This window comes from Lichenostomus cassidix, chromosome 5 (assembly GCF_008360975.1).
Source record: "Lichenostomus cassidix isolate B80296 chromosome 5, HeHo_3.0, whole genome shotgun sequence".
Classification (NCBI taxonomy): Eukaryota; Metazoa; Chordata; class Aves; order Passeriformes; family Meliphagidae; genus Lichenostomus; species Lichenostomus cassidix.
This window is the reverse complement of record NC_139486.1, coordinates 37,760,662-37,783,630: the sequence shown is the minus strand read 5'-3', so window position 1 is coordinate 37,783,630 and position 22,969 is coordinate 37,760,662. Positions and strand designations below refer to the sequence as shown.

The following is a 22,969-nucleotide window of genomic DNA, read 5'->3' as shown; positions in this document are numbered from 1 at the left end:
CTTTCAGTTCCTTTGAAGCATCCTTAGTACGAGACTGCAGCTGGGACCCAGCAGGTGGGATGCTCGTCTGGAGTGGGTGCCCTCATACCTACGGGAGCGAGAGAATTGCTCTGGGCTCCGCTCCAAGGGGAGTAGAAGATCGTATCAGTTTGTCTCTCCTCCCCCCTTCCTCTTACGCAACTCAGCATGCAAGGGAGTGACTTGATTTTTTTTTTTTCCTGTTCCCTCTCTCAGGGAGTTGGATTTCACTTCCTGTACTCACCGCGCCTTTGTCTCCGGCGGGCGCAGCTGAAGGCGCACCTGAGGGCTGAAGGCACAGCGGGGCGGCGGGGACACCCCGCTCCCAGCAAGCAGCAGCTTCAGCGGAGACCGCCCAGGTGGGGGGCTGAGGTGCAGGGTCGGGGGACACAGCGGCTACCTGTGTCTTTCGGGGCGAGCCGGAATCCAGAGCGCAGCCTCGGCCATGCTCCGGCTCCCGCTCTCCCCGGGGTGGCATGCACCTGATCACCGCCCCTCTTAGCTTCATCTGTCTTCTCCCTTCCTTTAGGAAAGGACTAAAGTCTGGAGGCACTGAGAATCGGGGCGCCAAGATGGCCAGGAGTCCGGGTCCGTGGTTTGTGCTCTGGGTCTGCTTGGTGCTGGTGCTGGACTTCGGCGAAGGGCAGGAGGAAAAACCCTTCGGTGAAAGGTGCCTGGAGGACTTTACGGCAGGGCTGCCGGATTGGGTGCTGGATACAGATGCCTCCGTCCAGAATGGAGCCACCTTCTTGTCGTCCCCCATGGTGCGTCGGAGCAGAGACTGCATGAGAGCCTGCTGTAAGGACCGCGCTTGTAACCTGGCTCTCGTGGAGCAGGGCCCGGGCACGGAGGAAGACCACATCCGGGGCTGCTTTCTCCTCAATTGTCTCTATGAGCAAGCTTTCGTCTGCAGGTTTGCCAGGAAGATCGGCTTTCTCAACTTCTTGAAGAAGGACGTGTACGATTCCTACCTGGCAGTGCAGAATCACAGATTTAGTGGTAAGGTTGCCTGAAATGGATCCCTGCAAAAGGGTCTGGAAGAGCATTAATGGTTACTGGTGCCATCTCCTCCAGCCATTATATGTGCAGCAGTGCTGTCAACAGTTGGGGTAGAGTGATGCTACAGACGGTGTTTCTGTATGTTCCTCTGCCACAAAGGTTTTCCCAAACCCTGATACTCGTTTAAGATCTGTGCTTCAGTTTACCTATTAGGAAATGAAATCGCTCTTTAACCTGTTTGAAGCAGGTGGAGTGTGTGATTACCAAAGTCTGAGTTTTTGCTACTTGACAATGCAGAGAAAAAGGTATTGTTTTTCTTCTCCCTTCCCCTTGGCCCTTTGAGGTTGGAAAGTGAAATCCTCTAAAAACCTACACATCACCACGTTTTAAAGGGCTGCATTAATCTCTTAATTGCTCAGGGGCTGGAGGCAGGATGCAATCCACTTACCTTTATTTAACAGCAGCCTATATGGTGAGGTGTCTCAGCATTGCTCTGCTTGTTGGGGCTGGTCTCTGCTCCTGGGAGAGGACCAGCTGGGGGAGGCTGGTTATAAAACTTCCCCTTTGGAGGTGGGTTTCTCTTCCCCAGTCCCTGTTTCCCTGCTCTAAAAGATTGCACCTGGAACCAGATATTCAGGTGGAAAACAAACTAATCTGAAGCTGGCCACCTGCCACACACTCTGCTGTCTCCAAAAAATTGCAGTGTGTTCAGAAACACTGAAATCACAGCAGTACCTTCTTTTGCCTCCTCCTTCTGTGTTTTGGCTGAAGGCTAATGAGGCTGGCATGTTTCTAGCCTGGCTGGGTCTTTGGCAACAGTAACCCGTTTATTTATTTGTTGATCCCTGGGCAGGGCTGTTAGGGGATATCTCTATGGGTAATCCTCCCCACACTCCCTCCCAGCCCACCTATGAGAAGGAAGGGATCTGTGAGGATGGCAAGGGGAGCATCCAGGTGGGTGCAAGGGCTTGAACTCAATGATGTGAGCTGAATAGATCTGAATAGATCTGTGAACTTCTGCTGGGATGTGCCAGCCCATGGGCCTTGTAAGTGCTGGAAGTGGGAAATGGCACCCCCAGTGACCACTTCTCCATCCTGAGTAGCAGTGGCGGGGGGTTTGCAGCAGGGTACAACTTCTCTGGAGCAGCCCTTGGTTGTTGCTGGTTTGAATGGCATTGTGGCAGAAATGGTTCTCCTGTTTCTCTGTCCCCACTTGTGGCTTCCTATTGGATTTTAAGACCTTTTGGTAAATGTGGCTTCCTATTGGATTTTAAGACCTTTTGGTAAATGTGTCTTGCTGTTTGAGTAGTTCTCCCACATCTCCATTCCAGGCTCAAAATCCTGTTCACAGGAGCTGCAGTTAGGGAGGAACTGAAGGCCACATCACCAGGACTGGAGGTGGCATCTGGCAGCTGTCTGAACTCCTGTGTGCATTGTTGTAGGTGGAAAAGGGAATGCATCATCTGCAGTACATCCTGATTTCACAAGATTAGATTAAAATACAGTGTACTGTTGAGCAATTCAGTCACTTTACCTCTGTGGACCAGTGCCTCATACAAGAAGACTGCAAGCCCTGCCTTTCTTGGCTGGTCCCAGGGCCTGGCATTGCATGTGTGCAGATCTCTAGACGTGTCCCATGATCACTGACCTCTCTATGTGACCAGCAGTGATGTATTTGCCAACAAAATGACACCAAGCTGCAGCACCCCAGCTACCAATATGCAGTTGCTGCCTTGCAATCCATCCCTACTGCTCCTTTCACAGATGCTGGGATGGCTGCAGTGGAGCAAGAAAACCCAGGAGGGCTTATCAGTAAGAAGTGAAAAGCATGCCAGACATGCAGTTCAGGTTACTCTGCCTGCCGAGGTGGCTGTGCCCCTCCTCACTCACGTGAAGCTTGTGCTTCGGACTGCTGTGAGTGGAGGGAGGGCTCAGTCTCTTCTACACCCATGTTTGACCACCTGTGTTTGGAGGGTGCCAGGTGTCTGGCAGGTCTTCAGCTGGAGTGACAGATACTGGGCAGCTCACTGCTGCTTATTTGGATCAGGCTGCAATGTTCATACTGTGCTTTGATGGGAAATGCATTTCCCTCCTCTCTGAAATCTTTAGGCATTGTCTTTGATACCAAAAACTTTCAGAATCACCTTGAATGACAGTGGAGGGCTAGCTGGGAAAGAAATGAAGGGAGTTACCTTACTGGAGGAATAGCTGGGTCCTCTTCCTCACAGCAGTTGATAAGGCAATTAAGAATGCAGATCTCCATTTTGATTTAGATACCAAAAATAATCCAAAAACCCATGCCCCTCCAGCCATGGTGCTGGATTTTGGTTCATGCAGGACCTGTCTGGGCAGGAAGGTGGATGCCTGGCTGTCACTGAGGGGGAAAAGGGGAAGGGCACAATGGGGCAGGTGCAGGAGGCCAAATGAAGGAGCCTCTGGGCACTGAGCATGTCCACCTGGCAGCATATGGAAGTGCTACACATATTTGTTTCTGGACCTTTTGGGGATGCCTGAAGAGGCCAGGTGAAACAAGTGTTAAAGGAAGCTGGTTTTGGCATGTCAGGTCATCCTCCCAAATGTTTACAGGCAAAAAAACTTGGCCCAGGTTTTGGACTGGAGACAAAAAACTCTGTACTTTTCTTCCTCTTGTGGTGAATCACTGTTAAAATGTGAATTTTTGTGACTGCTCTGGGGCCCAGGTTATTGTCAGCCCCCTGATTCTGGTGCTAAGGGTCTGCAGCAAGCTTATCTGCTCCTTCATCATGCATTCCTTCCCTGTATGTGCTGATGTCCTAGGAGCCTTTACCTGTGTCACTCTTCAGACATACTCTGCAATTATGAGAATTAAATGCATGTTTTTTTCTAGTGAATAATGAAATACATAGTTATTGATCCCAGTGGGTGACATTAAACAAAAAAGTCACATGTTGTAAGACCCACATTACTACTACAGGGAGTAGACCTGTTGAAATAAGAGGTTTAGATATGTTTAGGAAGAGACTGGGTAACACTAGAAAGAGAGTGCACAGCTGGGGCCTGTTGAATGGGCAAATTTAAGCTTGGAGTATTTCTGGAGCCTGATGGAAGTAGCTGAAAGCTGGGAGAGTGTTACAGGGAAAGCACTGTTAATTCCTGTAGTGCTGTTGTTCAAGCATCCATCATGAGACTCTTGGCAGCTGAACACAGGGGCAGGGGTACATGCTCTAACCCACTGTGGCCACTCTGACAGTGTTATGAGTTCAGAAAAGCCTGTGGGTACAGTTGGCAATGAATGCAGCTGAAATCTGGGTTCTGCCTATCTTCTGAATGTACCTTCAGTATTCTGGAGAACAAGAACTTCTGAGTTCTCTGTGATGACAGCTTTGCACTGTCTCTTGCCTGTTCCAGCTAACATACAGCCTGAAGTCTCTGATGTTGTTAAAAACCACCATCTTCTGAAATTATTCCTCTGTCTGAACTTTGGTGTGAGTTTTCTGCCTGGCTCATTCGGGAGGGGCAGGCTCACCATGCACTTTATTGGTAATAATGGAGCCCAGTGTTTAAGTAACTAGCCCAGCTTATTCTGGTCTAGGCAAACCAGTTTTGGGTGTGAAACTGGAAAATAACCTCCCTGAACCTTTGTCCATTTCTTGAGCTGAACCTTCTGTGGTTGTTGTGAAATGCTCACTGCCCCTCCTCCTCCTGTTGAATCCAGGGCTTGTGAGCAGGAGACTGGAAGTGCTTGGGGGCCACAGGATTCTGATCAGATATGTCTGCTCCTGCCTCACTGTGGGGGGAGATTTGCAGGCTAAAACTTTGATAATGCATTTCAAAAGGAGAACTCCCCAAGAGTGAAGCTCATCCCTCCCTAAATGTTTGGCCTCATGCTGGTTTCCATTCTGTGGGCACAATGCAACTAAAATGTCTCACAGCTGGGACTGAGAGAGGTCCCCTCTTGGCTGATGCTGTTCAGCCCTGAGCCAGCTGCTCGTCCTCCAGCTGGCTCTAGGAGAGGGGAAGTTGCAAATTCAGTACCCACACCATAGACTCAGAGGCCAACGTGTACTGGAAGGGTCCTGGAAGACCAGCTGGTCCAGCTCCCTACTCAGAGTGGTTGATGAGCAGCTTCCACTCCTATTGCTGTGAAATTAGTGTTTCTCATGCAGCATTTGCTGAAGTGGCTACGTCATGTCTTGGCTCTGGAGCTCCAATCTCCTTGAAGAGACTGGAGATACAAACACATATTTACTAAAATGGCACAGATACCTGTGGGAGAGCCTTTTCCCTCTGCCTACTAAAGCAAATAAGACTGATTTCCCGCACTGAGGAAGGATGGAGGGAACCTAGTGGCAGCAGCAGCTTCTGCTATTCTTAAAATATAATCTGTTCAGTCATGCTGTATTGTTTTAGAGATGTTAAGTTGACCTGCTGTTAAGTGTGTGACGCTGTTAAGTGTGCACCACTTACAAACCACTACAGAAACATCCAGAAACTGATGCTGGGAGCTTCTTGGCTGTGCATGAATTATTAGAAAACTGCATGGCTTTATCATGACTGTATTTGCTGCCTAGCCAGAATGAAGCCCTAAAGAAAGAGCCTGTATTTCTCTTCCTCCAGGCACTACATTGCATTGCCTGTTCTCTACTGTCTCTCTCCACCTCAGGCAAATTAATACTGTGGCAGCAGTGTCATCCTTCATTACTTTTGCCCATGGAAATGGAGAGATTTCTAATGTCAGTGGGTGAGAAAGCTGTTCACTTTTGAATGACTTCCTTGGAAGCAATGCAAGAGCAGAGCTTTAGCATTTGTGGGAAGAGCCACACTGCTGCCCACCTGCTTTTGCAACAGACAGGTTACGCTGGCTTCTGACACTCAAAATCTCTGAAGTCCCGTGTCTGTGTCATGGCTGTAGGAATTTGGGTGGCCTCATTCTTTCTGCTCTCTCTGCTCCTGTCCTGGTCAGTTGCTTTGAGCAGTGGCTTTTGTCCCCAGTGAGTCCTTTCCCTTCACAGTGCCTCAGTGTCCCCAGTGCAAGCCACACTTGTCTTGTTTGCAAGTTGCTCCTGCCAAAGCAGGCAGCAGTGAGCTGTAACAGCCCCTCAGTCACCATGAGAAAGATTTCCAGCTCTTTCTAGTGACAACCTCAAATCATTCTGAGGTATTTTTAAGCATTGCTTTGTAGTCTCAGTTACTCAGGGTGTATCTGCATGAGCTCTGGAATGGAGGAAATCTGGTTTTCTGTGGATCTCAAGGGCAAAAGCTAATATCTGAGTTCCAAAAGAGAAAAACCTCCAAACTGTGAGCTTTGCAAGTGCATTCTGTCATGGGATTTCACTAGTGCCTGCAGGTTTGCATAGCAAGGTCTCTAGTGGGGTCTCTGCCCCTACTAAGATGCTTACTATTGAAGCCCTTGTAGAAATTTATTGTCTTTTAAATTCCTGTTCCTCCATCAACTTTGGTTCAAGTTCACTCATTAGAGGTGAAGCCAGACAAGCTGCTGACTACATGAGCTTTTAAATGAGATTAAATTTTTAAAAAGAAAAAAATCAGGGTCTCAGGCATGAATACAGTGTGAGTATTTTTATTTTTAAAGCAATTTGGATTTCCTCTATCAAGCTTTCCTCTGGAATCGTAAAGAAAAGAAAAGGTACCCCTACTGATGTGTTCTATAAACGGAAGTGGAAGTTGTCGCTTAACGATGTGACTCCAGGAGCAGGTTTCACAGTAAAGAGCATGCCACAGACAGCATCATAAAGCTTTAACCTCCCTGTTAATTACAGAGTTTTACAGCAGAAAACTTTCCATGGTCAAAAGAGCATTATAGCAAAGGTAACTTTCATTTTTCCTACAGACTTTCAGAGCAAAACAAACTGAGTGCAGAGTCTCCCTAGTACAAGCAGGTTGCTGATACTCCCTCTGGCTCAGTCAGCACTTGGTTCTGAAGCTCAGATGGAAAACAGCTGCATTGCCAGGGAAGGCTTCATATAGTCAGTGTAGCAGAAATACTCCACAGTCACTGAACTTTCAGACATCCTAAGGAGAAAAGGGATGGACTTGAAAAATAAATCTTTAATTTGTAGGGAGCGTTCCTCCTTGGCAGTCACCACAGATAAGGAAATACTCTTGACTCTTCTTCTGGATGTGTGGAGGGTCAGTAAATTTGGCTAATCAGAGATGGGAACTGGAGAAGCTGCTGACCTGTTGAACAGAACTGAACTTTTACTGAATCATGGAACCCACAACCCAAAGTAAATAAATGTTTGGCCTGCAATTTTTGTTTAAAGTGTACATGCCTAGAAATGTCAAGGAAAAACATGATTTGGAGTCATGAGTTAAGGATCAGCCTCAGTGTTGTTGAAAAACTCGTCTTTTCCTTGTGCAATTGCACCCACCTACAGGACTCACCCTGGCAGGATGGTGGCAGGGTTTAGGCTGCCTTTCTTCCTGGCGGGCTCCTGGCGTTTGCCTACCAGGAATGGCAGGAATGTGTCCCCTCTCCAGTGTTTGGTGTGTACAACGTGACAAAAGAACCAAGGCCTGTTTTGAATGTCGGGTTTGTTTGAACACATGCCTTATGTTAAATGTCCCTTCAGCAGACTGCAGCAAGAGTCAGTAGCTGGGATCTGAATCCACATACACTCAAACAGGAAACTGGGATCTAGTCTGCAATGAAAATGATCATCTAATGGAGTAATTTTGTAAGGGGTTTGGACACTAATCCTCTCCTTCTGTCACAGTCGATATAACAATGTAATGGCAGAGTGATTTCTATCTAGCTTATAAATGATGGTTGGTGCCTTTACAAAAGACTCAGGTCGAACTGGAACTATGAATCTTGGACTTGGTACAGGTGTTACCAGGTGGAGTTTTATGGGCTGAGCTATGCACAAAGCCTGCGATCAGAGACATTCAGGCCAAAAGGAGTTATGAGTCAGGCTCAATGGTGTCATTGTATAGGCTGTTCTTGCTGGCATGGGCAGGGATGAGTTTTCATCTCTTGTATTTACAGTCTGGAAAAACATTTAATAATATGTGGAATTTGCTAGTAAGCTAATCCACGGAATGGTACAAAAATAACAATCTCATGAATGGTGTTTTTGTGTTGTTTAAAAGGCATGTTTGTCAGAGAGTGGGGTAGAAGATGAGCTGGAGGAGGAATATTTCCCATCTAAGTCCCACGTTGTGTAGCTCTGGCTAAATGCACTAACATAGTGCTTAGAGATGGTGGTAGGAATGATGATAGTCAGTTCCACATTCTTCAACACCCACATCAGGCCATCTCCCTAAGTGAAGGGCGGAGATTGCTCTGTGCAGTTTTGCAAGGATGTGCTCTGACAGTCAGAAGCACAATGGCTGTAGCCGCAGAGCCACCCTCTCATGGTGGTTCTTGTGGATACAGGTGTCCAGGGAGCCAGCTGGCTCAAAGACACTGCCACAGTGGGTTGTAGAGTTACTAAATTAGTAGGGACAGTAATAACGGTACTGATTGTGTTTTGCTTTCAGCAGTTAATGTCTGTATTGATTTACCCTGGAAGAATCCCCCTCCCTTATCTTTCTGTAATAGAAACAAAGATTGGACCCTTCAGCCTCTTACCCAAGCCTCGTTCTACATTTCTTCTGCAGATGATCATCCTCCAACAGCCCGTGCTGTCAAGGACATGAAGGTACAGCCAGGGGAGCCAGTGATGCTGAGAGGCACAGAGAGCACAGATGACCATGGGATAGTCAGCTATGAATGGAAACAGATCCTTGGTGATCCCTCTGCAGAGATGAAGGTAGGGAGCTGCGGCTAGCACAGGTTTTTCCCATGAGAAATTTTCTTGTGTTTTATAAATAAAGATAAAGTTTGGATGTTGTTGGAACAGTGTCCCAGAACTTGGGCAGTGCAGGCCTGGCCAATCAGGCCTGGGGGAAGGCTTCTGACTGACCAATCTGGGTGACTTTTGAGAACTCTATATATGTGATGAAATCAAAACAATAAAGGTCATTCCTTCTTGCCACTGAGAACTGATGCATTCATTACTCTGCTAGCTGCTCAACAGCGACAGGGAGCAGCAGGAAATAAGCAGCTTGCTCAGTGTCATCTGTGGTCTGCATTAGTTTGGGCAGTCAGAGCCCTGACTTAGAGGTCACCTTGTCCTTCCCTCTTCAAGCCAGTCCACCCACGAGCTTGTCCCCCAAAGCTATGGAGCACTCCTTGTGGTTGCCCATACTCTTGCACACTACTTGGAAATGGCATTTTTGGCTTCATCAGATCTCAGGCTCCCTGCACAGGATGCTGTCTTGAGCCTTCCTGAGCAACAGCTGACCTGCCTGGGTGGGAGCAGCTGAGAGGGCAGAGCTTCCATTCAAGAACTGCTTCTGGTCCCAAGTTCCTGTATTTCAGTGAAGGGCCTGCTCTTAGTTTTGCTCTGTGCACTTCACTGCATTTCCTCTTCTGTCTCTGAATAATTCAGTCTCAGGCTCAGGCTCTGCTTCTGTTCTCCTGGGGCTTTTCTTGGGCTTTGCCTCTCTTTAGAGCATGAGTTCTTCCCCGTGTTTTATCTGAGCTGGTGCAGAACTCATGTATCCTGTCTGGATCAAAGATCTCTGGGGTGTGAGCACTGCCTATTTGATAGATGTTAAAAGTTAATTGTGGCTTTAGAAGAGCAAATTATTTCTTTTAAACATCTGCAAAATGCTTTGGAAAGCCATGGAGCTCATCTGGAGTTCTTGTGGTACCTTTTAGAAGAATTAGCAAATGAGTACATCAGGCCCACAACTGATTTTGTACATCAGCAGTGACAAACTCTAGAGTGCTAAGGGGTCTGTGGAAATCAGCAATTGCTCCTTTCCTTTTCCCTTTACCCTAGTCCAACCAAAGTAACTTTTGTGGAGGGTGGAAGGTCCCCTAATACTATGCTGTCTTAACTGTATTAAAATGATATATGGAAAGGCTGTGTTTTTTTGAAGCCTAATCAAAACCAGGGGAAGCATGGAAAGGAAGGTCCAATTCTGTTGTAAATATAGAGGAAAATTTTGTGTCAATAATGTTGTAATTTTCTATTCTGACAAAATAATTAAATACATCTACCTTTTTCCCTATGTACTAAGTAAATTATTCTTTATAGGTTCTAAGTTTTAAAAATAAATACTACAGCTATTTTAGTCCTCTCCAAAGAGTTTTATTTTCCCTTGTGCTTTCACAGTGCCCCAAAATATGAAATAACTAATTTTGCTTAAGTTATTTGTTCTCTCTGCTATTCTGGCTGGGTACCAGTGCATGGGTTTGGGGCATTGTGTAGCAGCGAGACATTTTTCATGAGACACTTGCTTGAAGGCTTTCATCTAAGCTCTTTTCTCCCTAATGCAGGAACTTCAATCATTCCTTCATTAGAAGTACTTTCTCCCACGTAAGTCTTTCTTTTGCATTCTCAGAAGCACAAAGAAGATCAGGTAGAGATATCCAACCTACAGGTGGGGACTTACGTCTTCCAGCTTACTGTCACGGACACTGCACAACAGCAAGACTTCACCAACATCACTGTCATGGTGCTGAGCTCTGAGCAGACAGAAGGTAAGCCTGAGCCCACACATGTCTACGCGGAGTCCTTGAGCCTGGGTGCTGCTCTGGCATTCTTGGTGCTCTTTTCAGAGGGGTAGATGGGAGAAAAGCACAACCAAGAGACTGGACTTGCATGTCAGCTTTTCCCAGGAAATGCCTACCCCAGGAGTGGAAGGTCTCTGCATTCACAGAGGTCTGTTTTGGAGTTTTCACATACTCTTGCAGCACAGGTGGCCTGCAATAACCCCATCTATTCTGCCTGTCATTGCTCTCTGCTGGGTAACACCAGGATGGATGAAGATTGGGATTAACTGAGGGTGTAAAACAGGAGATCCTGAAAGGTCTGTTGACTCCGTGGTTTTGCTGTGAAGGCCCTTAGGTTGCAGGGTATGTGAGGTTGTCTGCAAGGCATTCAAAGGGTCCCTGGCTTTATTCATATTTTTTTATTTTAATGGCCTTGTTTAATGATGAAAATGTTCATCATTACAAGTGTATTAGGAGTCAGGAGTTCTTGGACAAATGGTTGACTAGTAGCTAAGCAGGGGATTTCTCCTCCTCCCTCAGGTACCATAAAAATATAAGAGCAGTCATTTCAAGTGACACTAATGGTCTGACCAAACTCCAATACACTGCATTCAACAGTGTCCAGAGGTTGACACATGACATCCTATCAATAAATCTCTACTGTGCTTGACTAATCCCCAAGGATTTTGCAGCTAGGAGATGTTTTTAAGCAGAAGATGATGTCTTTGTGATTAATAGCCATGGGTGAATCATTTTTTGACCTCATATAGTCTTTGCAAAGCAGCAACCTCTTGAAGCAAGGAGTTTCACAGCTTAACTATATGCTGTGTGGAGATGCAGCTCCTTTTGTTTTATGGATGTGGCACCTTCTAATTTGTTTTTTGTGACCCTGCCTTTCATGTAAAAAAATGCATTCCATGATTCTCTATTGTTCTCCATGTTGCTCAAAATTTTATAAACCTTTCAGACAAATCCTTTGGAAGATTTTCTTTGCCTTCGCATATACAAAACAGAAAGTCTTCCAAAGGATTTGTCTAATTCCAGACCCTTTTCTGTTAACTTTCTTGATAGAGCATTGTTTGGCTCAGAAGAAGGTGGGTTGGTGTCGGGGATCTTTTCCACGCTGGTTTTACAACCCGAGCCTTCAGCAGTGTGAGGAGTTTATTTTTGGTGGCTGCAAGCCCAACAAGAATAACTACTTAAGGAAAGAGGAGTGTGAACTTGCCTGCAAGAATGTCAGAGGTGAGTCCTTCAAAAATCCAGCCCCCTCTTTCTCATATGATTGGGATGATCCTGTGGATAGGTACTACAGCCTCTTGGCTGACAGCTAGTTAGAGCCCAGTAAGCTGAGGAGACTGGGTTAATTATGGATGCGCAGTCATTGTCTTAAGCTGCTAATGTATCTGATCCAGCTCCTGAAGCACTGGACAGTGTCCCTGGTATTTCTCTGGCTGCAGAAGCCATGCATCCACGTTGCATCTGAAACATAAATTCAGAGAACAGTACTGTGCAGGTGGGGGCCAGAAGTGCTTCACTCTGAAAATGAAATTAATCTCCCTCCTTGGCACCCTCAAGCCACTGAGAACGATTTAGTGCTGCTCATATAAATGGACTGAGCCTCTGCCTGGCCTGTTGCAGTGCACAGCTTAAAGGAGGAGGTTAAAGCCCTGGAAAAGAAAGACAATTTGGAAATGGTCTAGCTCATGGTGGGAAGTTCCCCTGAGCTCCTCCAGGCCTGCCTCACACGGGTACAGCTCATCTAGGTCTCTGAGTAGTGGGCATCCATATTTCACCTCCCTAATCCAGGGCTTCCTTCCAGAAAGTGTGCTGTTCTCATGTGATACATGAAGGCAATATAAAGCTGATCTTGAGCTGACAAAATGATGTCATTATTTTATTTTTCCCCTTGTCTTTTCAGGTTCTGTTGGCGGGCGACAACAGCCAGGTGAGCCTCTCATATGATGGTGTAATCCTACTGCAAGCTTGGGTTAAGTGTCTCATGTCCATTCCTGTGGCTTTTGATTAGGACTCAGTCTGGAAAGTGAGGCACTGGAGACTAATTTCTTTGCTAAGCCTTTCACTTTCATGTCATGGGATAATTTAGGTTGGGGATTACCTCTAGAGGTCATCTGGTCCAACCCACTACTCAAAGCAGGGCCAGCTTTGAGTCACATGAGGTTCCTCAGGACTGTACCCAGTCCAGTTTTGGGTATCTCTGAAAAAGGAGATTTTACACTTTGTCTGGTCAAACTGTGCCAATGTTTGATGACCCCTATTATAATATTTTCCCCTATATTGAATTGTTTTCCTTTGTTGCAACTCCTGTCTGTTGCTGCTCTTCCTACTACCATGCTCCAAAATGACTCTGTCTTCTCCATAACCTCATACTAGGTCTTGTGCTCCAGGCTCTTGCTGAGTCTCTGCTGGATTTACTCTACTATGCCAATGTCTTTTGTCACTGGGGAGCACAAAACTCCTGAGAGTACTGAGCACTTGGGACCATCTCTGGAGCAAAAGGGTTTGAAATTCTTGCAGCCCAGTGTGCAAGTTTCAGTTTGGCGTTCCTAATTTAATCCTCCATGCTTGGGCAATGTCTCCATATTCTTCCTGAGTAGCTTATTCTTGCTTCCACCTGCTGTGTACTTCTTTCCTGAGAGGAAACATGGCTGTTCCCAGAGCAATGTTTCATTTGTAAACAGGATTTCTTTTTTTTTTTTTTTGAGTCTAGGGTGGCACTGAGGAGAGACCTTTACAAATCTGCCTTGTTTCTTGTTTGCCAGCCCTATCAGAAGCTTTTAAGTACTTCATAAAGCATCTGGCAGGGAGAAACAAGGAATTTTAATGAGCTATCTGAACTGTTTCTGATGCAGTATGCAATGGGAACTGTCAGGCCCCCTTCTTCAGATGCAAGGATGGTTGCTGCATTGATGCCTATCTGGAGTGTGATGAAACTCCCGACTGTGCTGATGAATCGGATGAGAAGTACTGTGAACAATGTAAGTACTTTAAATTCTGGCTTAGACAATTTACTGTCTGCCCAGGGATGGGTCCAATGTAAGTTACAGGTGCTGAGTCAATGCTTTTTGGTGTCTTCTGGTCTTATCTCCTGACCCTGCATTATCCTTTCCACAGTATTACATTTGCAAGTTCTGCCATTTCCTGTATCTCTGCTGACTACAAGAGATTACCTTCCTTCTGTGATGTTTCCTGCCTCTTAAATACTCCTTGACTCGCTTCTCTGCACCTATCTGTAAGACTTCAGGCCTGTCCTTCTCTCCCCTTCCAATATTCTTCTCACTGATTGACCTTACCTGCTCTCTTAGAACTGGGATATGGGAAAGGAAACCATGATTTCTCCAAGTCTGTCCAGTGGCACAGTCCCCTTAACATATTGTTATGCTGATGTAAATGCACAGTAGTGAGACACCCAAATCCATACGACCTCCTTCCTCCTTCCTTCTTCCATCCCTCCTCACCTCTTGTGACAGAATTCCCATAATCTCTTTCCTATGTGTGGGTGTTTTGCTGCCTTTTTTGCTTGCTTGCCTATGATTTGTCTCTCTTACCTTCTCTTATATTCTGCACTAGTTCTCTTTTATACTTCCTAAAACCTGGAGTGACTTTTCCCATACTTCTTGATGGAAAGCAAAAATAAGAAAGCAATCTTTGTTTTCCTTAGTTTTGTCTCTGTATCTGTGGAGCGGAAATTGGGAATAGTTTCTTGTTACTACATTTTATTTTTCCCATGTTCCTCTCATAGTTTTGAGATTCTTAAGAAGATAAATGATGTCTCCCTTTCTCTGGCTTGTGATAGCAAAGGACTGTGCAGGAAAGTCCTGTCTGACCATGTCTGCATGGACAGAGGTATTTCTTTTCAACTGGTGAGAGAAGTTTTAATGTGAAATGTTTCCCTTGCAGATGCTCGTGAGTTCAATAGACTGCAGAAAATCAATGTCACCCATAAGCAAGGTATGTACTGTCCAGAGCACCTAGGCTGACCTCTGCCAGCTTTTGGTTTTTTCTTCAGTCTGTTGTTCCATGGCAAAACTGCTTCCCTGTATAAATCCAAAACCAGGTGTACTGTCTGGGTAGTCCCTGTACTAAAAATGAGCAACGGCCTGTTCTCTGACCTTGAGGACAGCTGGTGATAGCAGGCTTCCACTCTCCCGCCTAAATTTTTTTCCATCCAAGTAGGTCTCATGCATGTTGCTTGCTGGGCACAGTACTTGGCCTGTACAAAACCCTGCAGCATGTTTTTTTTGAAGTAGTGCAAACCAAAGCAGTGTGGGGGACACAGCAATGTCTGTGCTCTGTCCCCTAGCTTTGCCTTGTTTGTAAAAGTGTAGACAGTGGATTTATCACTGAACTAAAAGATTATATTACAAGTATATTCTAAGTCACTTAAATGCAGCTCAGTTGTAGAGGAGACCTGACTGATCTGTGGTTTCTGTGTGTCCAGGCTCTTCATGTTCCCATCTGCCTCCCAGGGAGGATAGATCACTTCCACGGGGTTTAGTATGACTGAAGGTTTGAACCCAGGGTTTAGTGTGACTGCAGATTTGAACCCAGGGTTTAGTGTGACTGCACTCTGATGTTCCTTTTTCTCCTTGCTAGTTGGATTTATGGGCAGGTGGCAGCTCACTGTGGCATTACCAATTTGACCAGCTGGCATCTGGGCAGTGGGGACCTGAGCACCACTGTTCTGGCTATGGATTTCCTCTGCCTTGGTGCTTGTGCTCGTCTGTTGTGAGCAGAAAATGTTGCTGCTCTGGGAAGACACTGCTTGGGCTAAAGCACCTCTCCTTTGCTTTGCCAGGCCACTGTGTGGACTTGCCTGATACTGGACAGTGCACCGAGAGCATCTCCCGCTGGTACTATAACCCATTCTTGGAGAAATGTGACCCCTTCACCTACGGGGGCTGTGGTGGCAACAGCAACAACTTTGAACAAGAGGAAGAGTGCATGAAATCATGTTCAGGCATCACAAGTAAGCATACATAGTGAGGGCTGGAGTTTTACTGATCAAAATGGGAAAATCACTTCAGATTAAGTTCTGTGGTCCCAAAGAGGCAGCGCCTTGCGAGCTTTCAGTCAAAGTTGCTCTGCTCTCAAAGCCTGGCCATGACCCACAGGATCCTTCAACATGACCAATGGCTTATGGGGAGTGGATGTTTAGAAGGGATGCTGTGTGCATTCGTTCTGTCACTTAGAGCACTTGAAATAGGCTCCTCAAAAACCTGTCCTATCCCTTGTTCCCAACCTTCTTTGTAAAATTTTTTCCCCCGTGTTCCCAATTCAGAAGCAGATGTCATTGGCAGAAGATGGGAATCATTTGAGTCCCAAACTGCTCTCTTAAGTAAGTAACAATTTTCCCTACAGATCTTTCTTGTTGCTTTTCCCTGTCCTGAAAAACACTTTGTCTTTCCTTGCAAATAGTAGCCTTCTCTCCTACACCCCTTTTGAAGCTGAGGGAGCAGTGTGGGATTTGTGGGATGCTGGCAGTGGCAAGAGATGCTTCTGTGTGCTGTGCAACTGTGGTCCATTTTTCCACTGTCTGAGACTCAGTAGCTCATATAGAGACTCCTGATTTTCTTTCCATGAACTTGCATGAATGCTCCACTGTTCAATATCAAAACATGGGAAGTAAAACTCTTCCTAAGGGCCAATTTCACATGAGGACTAGTAATTTCTACAAGAAAGAACGCTAAAGCAGATATGTGAACAATGTCAGGTGCTAGACTGTGGGAAAATGTTATGGCCCTACACAACCTCTCTATGACACTAAAAAAGCCCAACGCTATTGAAATAAAAGTTCTTTAAAAATGTCACATGAAGGTTATTGTTCTTGAATCCTAGAGATTGATTTAATATTTAAATTCACACCATCTCTCAAATGCATCATGTTTGACTGTCTCCACTGATGATACAGGGGTTTGGTTGGCTGGAGAAGAACAAGTCCTCACACCACTGCTCAGAGCACTTTCCCACAAACTCAGCCTGTCCTCCATACCTCACTCCCTCAATGTCCCAGCCAGAAGGTGTTTTCTGTGACCACCCCTTGGTGGCCTCCCTGTTGAGGTGTGACACAAGGCTGGTGTCACAGAAGGATTTTATATTCCTAGGGTTGTCAAATGGCCAAGCCTGCCAAAGTCACAGAACAGCCTTTAGAGGGCGTGGTGTATCTGGGAAATGATGGGAAGTATCACTGGGGAGAGACAGGCTGGCTGTGCCTAGGCCGTACCCTTATGCCGTGCAGTTGCCATCTGTTTTATTTGCCAGTTGTGCAGTGACCACCCTGCTGTCACGCTGCCTCTTCTCTTTGCCAGCACAATTTCTGCAGCAGCTTTTGTGCTTGCTTCTTCCTGGCCACTCCTGAGTTTGTGAAGCATCCCTTCTAAAATGTTCACATATTCCTGCAGGTGCCTTTGAGGTAGTGATTGCTGTGCTTCTCGGGATCTGCATCATGGTGGTCCTGGTGTTCATTGGCTACTTCTTCCTGAAGAAAAGGAAGAAGAACAGCCGCCGCCGTCAGCCTACCACTGCTACCAACTCAACCCTCTCCACCACAGAGGACACTGAGCATCTTTTCTACAGCAGTGCCACCAAACCAGTCTGACCTACAGCCTCTCTCTCCAGCTTAGCACAGGGGCACTCCCCAAAACTTCTGGAGTTCTGTTTTTAGACACAGGTCTGCGCCTGAAGGACTCATTCTCTGTGAAGACACTTGGAGCATCAGGCCAAGATCTAGTTGTGATTTGGCAGTACTAGTATCTGTGATTGTCTAGGCTAAATGGCTGCTCTGGAAAGCGAGGAGTTGGGAGCATTCTGTTGCTCTCTGACATCCATCCCTTCCTAACCTCAAACAATCCAGTAAAACTCTGAATTACATCTTTTTCCTGCTAAAACCTGGAGTGCAACTTTGCTCAAGCTTCTGAAGAACTCTGGAACTGGATCTGTGTAGCATTCCTGTTGGTGAATGGTGCAAGCTCACCAGAGCCAGCAATTTGTTTTCAGTGTCACTTTCTTCCACTCAAACTTGTATTTTCCTCCCCTTCTCCCAGTCTTCTGCAAGGTGTCCTGCCTTGCAGCAATCTGCCTGGTCGTTGTGCATCTCTTGAGGTCTGTGGGATTCCCATAATCATCCAGACCTGATCCAAGGGCTCTGTGACACTCTTCAGCAGTTCCTGTTTTCAAGATGGACAGAAACAGAAATACCTGCTTAAATCACTAGGCTTTGCTTTTTAACAGAAAAGCACACCTAGACTTTTTTCTGGCTGGCTGCTGTGTTTCAGTCTCCTGTGTACAGTACACGCTCGCCCTTTTTCTCTCTGAGTTGCCCTGGTTGCTTTTCCAGTGTTCAGTCTGAACCCAGACACGTTGAGAAAATATCTATTTATTCACACATGAAGTATATGTCCGTACTTTTCCTGCTGATGGTGCAGGAAAGTTGCAGCTTTGATTTTACTGCATGTTCCTCTGTGCACATAGCCTGACCTGAGTCCCTGGCATCTCCCAGAGCACAGGAGTGGGCTGGATATCACCAGCTAATGTCTTCCTTGCTCCTGCTGCTCATCCCTCCCAATGCAAGATGAGCCCAGGCCAGCCCCGGGAGGTCCAAAGCTTATCTCTGGCCCTGGAGCAGCATGTGAAATCCCCACTTTGGCAATGTCTTGGTCCCAGTTCTTGTCCTGTGTGTTCCCCTGTATTCCATTTGCAATGAGATGCTTCCGAGCTGTCCTGCATCATCTGCTGCTCCAGGCTTGTACCTCAGTGAGCTGAGGATTTCTGCTGGGGCAGAAGAAGCTATTTGTGAAGTGCCTGATGGTGCTGCTAGCTGTGGGGCTGGCACCAATCCCTAAATTCCAGTGCCTGCTGCTCTTGGAAAAATGCTGTGAAGAGAGAGGAACCAGTGCGTGCGTGTGTGTGTGTGTGTGTGTGCGTGTGTGTGTGTGTGTGTGTAAGAAGCATAAATCTATGTACAGACTTCAGTTTAAACGCTTGGACTCTTTCAGGGCTGAGGGCATAGTGGTTCTGGAATGCTCTGGTGAAGCCATTCCCAGCTTAGGACATGGCTCAGGTTCTCTCAGGTGCAGTGGCAGGAGGGCTGCCTCCCTGGGCTGATGTCTGGGCTGAAAGGAAAGAAACTGCTGCCCAGAGCCTGCTAGCAATCTGACTGCAGGCCTCTCCCCATCACAGGCATCTGCCTCAGCATTCCTGGGGCTGGTCAGATTCCTCCTTTTCATGATCTGCCTCGTATCATTTCTTTCATCTCTTTGTTTTTCCCACAGCCTATCATGGTGTATGCAATAAACCTAATGTCTTGATTTATTTTTTTGTGTGCTCACTCTGATAATACAAAAGATTTGTTTGTCTTATCTGGCTTGGGAGTGGTGTCTGCGGAGCAATGACCCACAGAGGGGGCAGGTACCGTTCCCATGCCTGCTATCTCGCACCCTTTCATCTGCCCCGACTGTGGTATCTCAGGGGAGAGCTGCTGCAGCAGGAGTCCCATGGCTTGGGGAGGCTGGGAGTGGGGGATGCAACATATGTGGATACCTGAAGAGGCAGCTATGGCATGAGGTATTCTGGGAGCAAGATCATTACCCACTAAGTCACCCAGAGAGTAAGGCAGGGTGTAACCTGAAACTGGGTTCCAGCTGGTCAGACTGGTTTGGGCTTTGGGTCTGAAACCAAAAGCAGACACTATTCTTCAAACGGGAGTTGCTCTAACTGTGTCTCCAGGCTGGTGATCACTCAAGAACTGTGATGTAAAGTCAGCTAAATGTAGCTGGCTAATCAGCAGTGGGTTTGTACAGGAACCAGGCGGACCTGCCCTGTGCCACTGACCTGGCCACCATGGCTGGGCCTCCAAGCACTGCTTGCAGCAGGAACGCTCTCTCCGGGCACTCTGCTGTGGGCTGTGAGCTTTGCTCTGTCATGACCATGCACTCTACACCAGCTCTCCCATCCTGCCAGCGCCAGCTACTTACAGGCATAAGTGTAAACATTATCCCTCCTGTCCCCTGAAGCCCTGCCCCAGGAGCAGCTCTGCTGGGCCCAGCTCAGCTCATGGGTCACAGCTCCCCTCCTGGCGGTGACCCCTGGTCTGGGAGTGCCGCCTGAAACCACGGCTGCTTCTCTTGACAGTCTCCAGAGACGAGTACGTGCTTTGCAGTCTCTTTCATTTACACCACACCTTTGTGTCCCCTGGTGTTGGACACAGCCCTGCTGGAGGTTGCAGGTCTGGCCTGAGCCCTCCCGTGCACAGCTTCTGGGCCCACACCTCCCAAATCCCACCTGCCTTCAGCCCTGCACTCCCACCAGACACAAGGATTTCTGCTTCCCAGGAAATCTCAGCTCTTGGAAATTTTCAGATGGGAACAGGAGCCCACAGTTTAAAACTTTGCAAAATGAGAATTGCACTCCTCAGGGGCCAGCAGTGAGGGAAAGCCGCCTCACTGCCCGCTGAGCAAGAGCAGTGTTCGGTGACAGCTGAGCTGCCCCATTGCACTGGCTGTGCTGGACAGGGAGCACATCCTCCATGTTCCCCAGCTGCCAGGAACATGCATCTGTGTGAAGCTGCTGGCTGGTTTAGGGCCAAGCTTCTCCTCCTGGTATGGAGCTCCTGGCATGTACCTCTCAGCTGCTCTGCAGTGCTAGAGGCCTCAGGGTGTGGATCTACCCCTTGTCCTTGCAGTGAATGCAGACAATGCCTTCCCCACCGAGATCAGTGTTTTCCTGAGGGTTGTTTGCATGCCTTGAGGAGCCAGGCTCCTGCTAGACCCCAGGAGCTGCTGCCCACCGTGCTGCCCTACTGAGGGGAAACTACTGCCCCTTCACATTGTTCTGTCTGCCTGTTGGTGGTTTACACCTCTGCAGAAGGATGACCATGGAGCCTCTCTGCCCTTCCTGATCAGCAAAGCTTTTTACCCGCCTTGATTGAACTATCAGGAAGGAGGATTTGCCTGAGCTTTTGGCTGAGATTATCCCAGCAGGCTGGAGCGGACCTCACAGGGTTTGTATGGCTGCTGGGCTGGATGCAGGAAGCATTAGCTCACAGCTAAATACCGTGTGTCTCTGGTTTCCCTGTGGCACAGTATCTCTGCAAATAAACACAGCTGCTGCCCCAATACAATAAGGGATAGCTCCACAGTGGCAGGCCAGTACGTTGTTCCCCACACAAAAGCCAAGGTTCTGATAAGTTACTTTAGCTCTCAGGCCAAATTGATTGCTTGAGGAAGAAATTATTTTGGTTTTGAGAGCAAACTGTTCATTCTGGTTAAAAAGAAGAGCTCTAAAGCCAGGGGAAAGAAGAAACAGGGCTGTGTGCAAGCTCTGCATAATGTAAAGACAGATTTTCAATGTAATTTCTCCCTGCCTTACTTCAAACATTAGGAATGAACAGACTTGCTTGTACTGCAGTGTACTTTGAGCTCCTAAATGGAGCACGTGCAGATTTGAAGTACCATGTCTAGTCAAACATGTGGTAAGCAAACATTACTCACTAAAATAGTGCCTGTGTGAGAAATAGCCTGTGAAAACTTTGCAGACAGTTTTTCTCCTTGAAGAAATTGAGAAAGAAACTGGAAATACTCTCCCTCTGTTATCGAGCACAGAATTTCATGTTATTGTAATAATTATGGGCATGGAGAAATACAGTCACCTCTAGAAATTCTAGCAGCTCTGATCTCTTCCACATCACTTAACAGGGCATGGAGGAACCTTCCTGTAAGGAAACCTGACTGACCAGTAGGTGTTTCCTGGGCAAGGTGCCACCTGAGGTGTGACAGAGTTTCTGTGGCCCTTATTCAATAGTTGCCTCTCCAAGATGTCCTCATCTCCATGTGTCAGGCATTTTGTAACTAATCATCAGTTCCTATAACAGCTTTAGAAGATTTTGCAGAGGCCACCCAACATTTAATTACCATCTTCTCCTTCTTTTCCAAGTTGCCCAGAGCCAGCCTACATGAGAGGATATACAAAATAACAGTGAGCAGCTGATGGGAGATGGAGAGGAACAGGAGCCCTGCTGGAGCCAGCCAGGTGCTCTGGTAAGAAGAAGGGAATTTTTCCACAAGTCTCGGTGCATACAAACAGCCTGTGTCTTTGTTCTCTGCCCTGACACACCTGACCCACATGACGGCTTCTTCAGGATTGTTAAAAAATATTTGTGAGCAATTGAAGAAAAACATTGGTCCGGAAATTTGAGCTGCTGGGACTCCCCTAGCCAGAAACACTTCTTTCAATGAAATGATAGTGTCCCTCTCATGTAGGCATTGTGGGAGCCTTTCCCTCCCTCAGCTGCATCCCCAGGGGCCCCAAGACTTGTGCCTCCACCACTGACTCTGGCTCGTGGCTGCACTGCTGCATTTTTTATTCAGTATGGGGTATTGTTCAGCCAGAGCAGCTGCCCTGTGTGGTTTGCCAGCTCCTTTTGAGATGTCCACAAGAGGGGGCAGCAATATCTTAATATCCTTCTTGGTGTTGCCTTGGACACTGTAATGTCAAAGCAGGGACATTGTACACTGCTGGAGTTGGTGCTGAGGAAGGGAACAGGACCGCGCATCTTATGAAGCTCTATGAGCTCTATGAGCTTCATAAGATGTGAGGTCCTGTTCCCTTCCTCCCCATCAGTATTATGGTCTAATGTTATGGTCCATATTACCATACACCCCCAGGTCTCAAAGAATCATATCCACCTGCAAGACAGGGGAGAGCTGGTACAACCTTCAGAAGAACAGAAAATTGGCTTAGGGTCTCCCAAGCCTCTTGTGGGTCCTCTGTGCCCTGGGTCTGCTTCCATTTGGTTTTGTATGGGTTACACAGAGCTAGCTCCAGCTACTGGGGTCACCAGTCCAGCCCCAAAAACTTGTGAGTGAGACTTTAAAAAAAAAATACATGTGGGTGCTTCTTTATCTATTTGGATCAGTTTCCCAGATTGTTTTGCTGACTTCTACTGCTCTCCCCAACCTACACACTACATTTTGAAGGATATAAGAGATTTTTTCCAGTAATCAGAGGACTTCAGGCAGTAGAGCCTTCATTAAAACCAAAGCAAGCCAAAACAGTCCTTTAGTAGACTGTCATCAAATTTGGAAGTTCGTAGCTCTGTTTCCCAAGTTTCACCATACAACCCTTCCCTGCAAATCTGTATTAGAGGATGAAGGGGCACTTGTGACACACTTGAGGAGGCTCAACAGCAGAGGTGGATGCTCTGGGGAGCTGCAGGATCATTGCATGGACCATGCAGCTCTGCAGCCAAGCTGACAGGAGGTGCCGGCAAGGATGCAATGCTCTTATTCTAATGTCCTTGCTGGAGGTTTTTGGTGCGTGGAGTTTCTGTTAAACCAGTTTGAACTGGTTCTCTCTCATATTTAGAAACTATCCCTGCTTATGTTGTAGAAT

The 22,969-nt window shown here is 46.9% G+C and overlaps 1 protein-coding gene across 2 annotated transcripts; it reads left to right on the top strand.

Moving 5' to 3' along the window:
* The first annotated feature begins 186 nt into the window (after positions 1 to 186).
* On the top strand, positions 187 to 18,892 carry SPINT1 (serine peptidase inhibitor, Kunitz type 1). 2 transcript variants are annotated; one of them, XM_085062422.1, is made up of 11 exons: positions 187 to 377; positions 548 to 1,017; positions 8,620 to 8,771; positions 10,414 to 10,552; positions 11,636 to 11,806; positions 12,483 to 12,509; positions 13,435 to 13,560; positions 14,483 to 14,533; positions 15,381 to 15,551; positions 15,864 to 15,920; positions 16,984 to 18,892. In XM_085062422.1, exons 1-11 carry the CDS (start codon positions 187 to 189, stop codon positions 17,178 to 17,180), a joined length of 1,752 nt encoding a protein of 583 aa, XP_084918548.1. In that variant the 3' UTR covers positions 17,181 to 18,892. The 2 variants fall into 2 exon arrangements, with proteins under 2 accessions (XP_084918548.1, XP_084918549.1); XM_085062423.1 differs by lacking the exon at positions 13,435 to 13,560.
* Positions 18,893 to 22,969: the final 4,077 nt, after the last annotated feature.

What these genes read in the sequence shown, in the direction of transcription:
- SPINT1 (XM_085062422.1), top strand. Translation starts at nt 187, where the DNA reads ATGCAAGGGAGTGACTTGATTTTTTTTTTTTCCTGTTCCCTCTCTCAG. An exon ending in CTTCAGCGGAGACCGCCCAG is followed by an intron (nt 378 to 547) that starts GTGGGGGGCTGA and finishes CCCTTCCTTTAG; the next exon opens with GAAAGGACTAAAGTCTGGAG. An exon ending in CAATGTCACCCATAAGCAAG is followed by an intron (nt 14,534 to 15,380) that starts GTATGTACTGTC and finishes TTGCTTTGCCAG; the next exon opens with GCCACTGTGTGGACTTGCCT.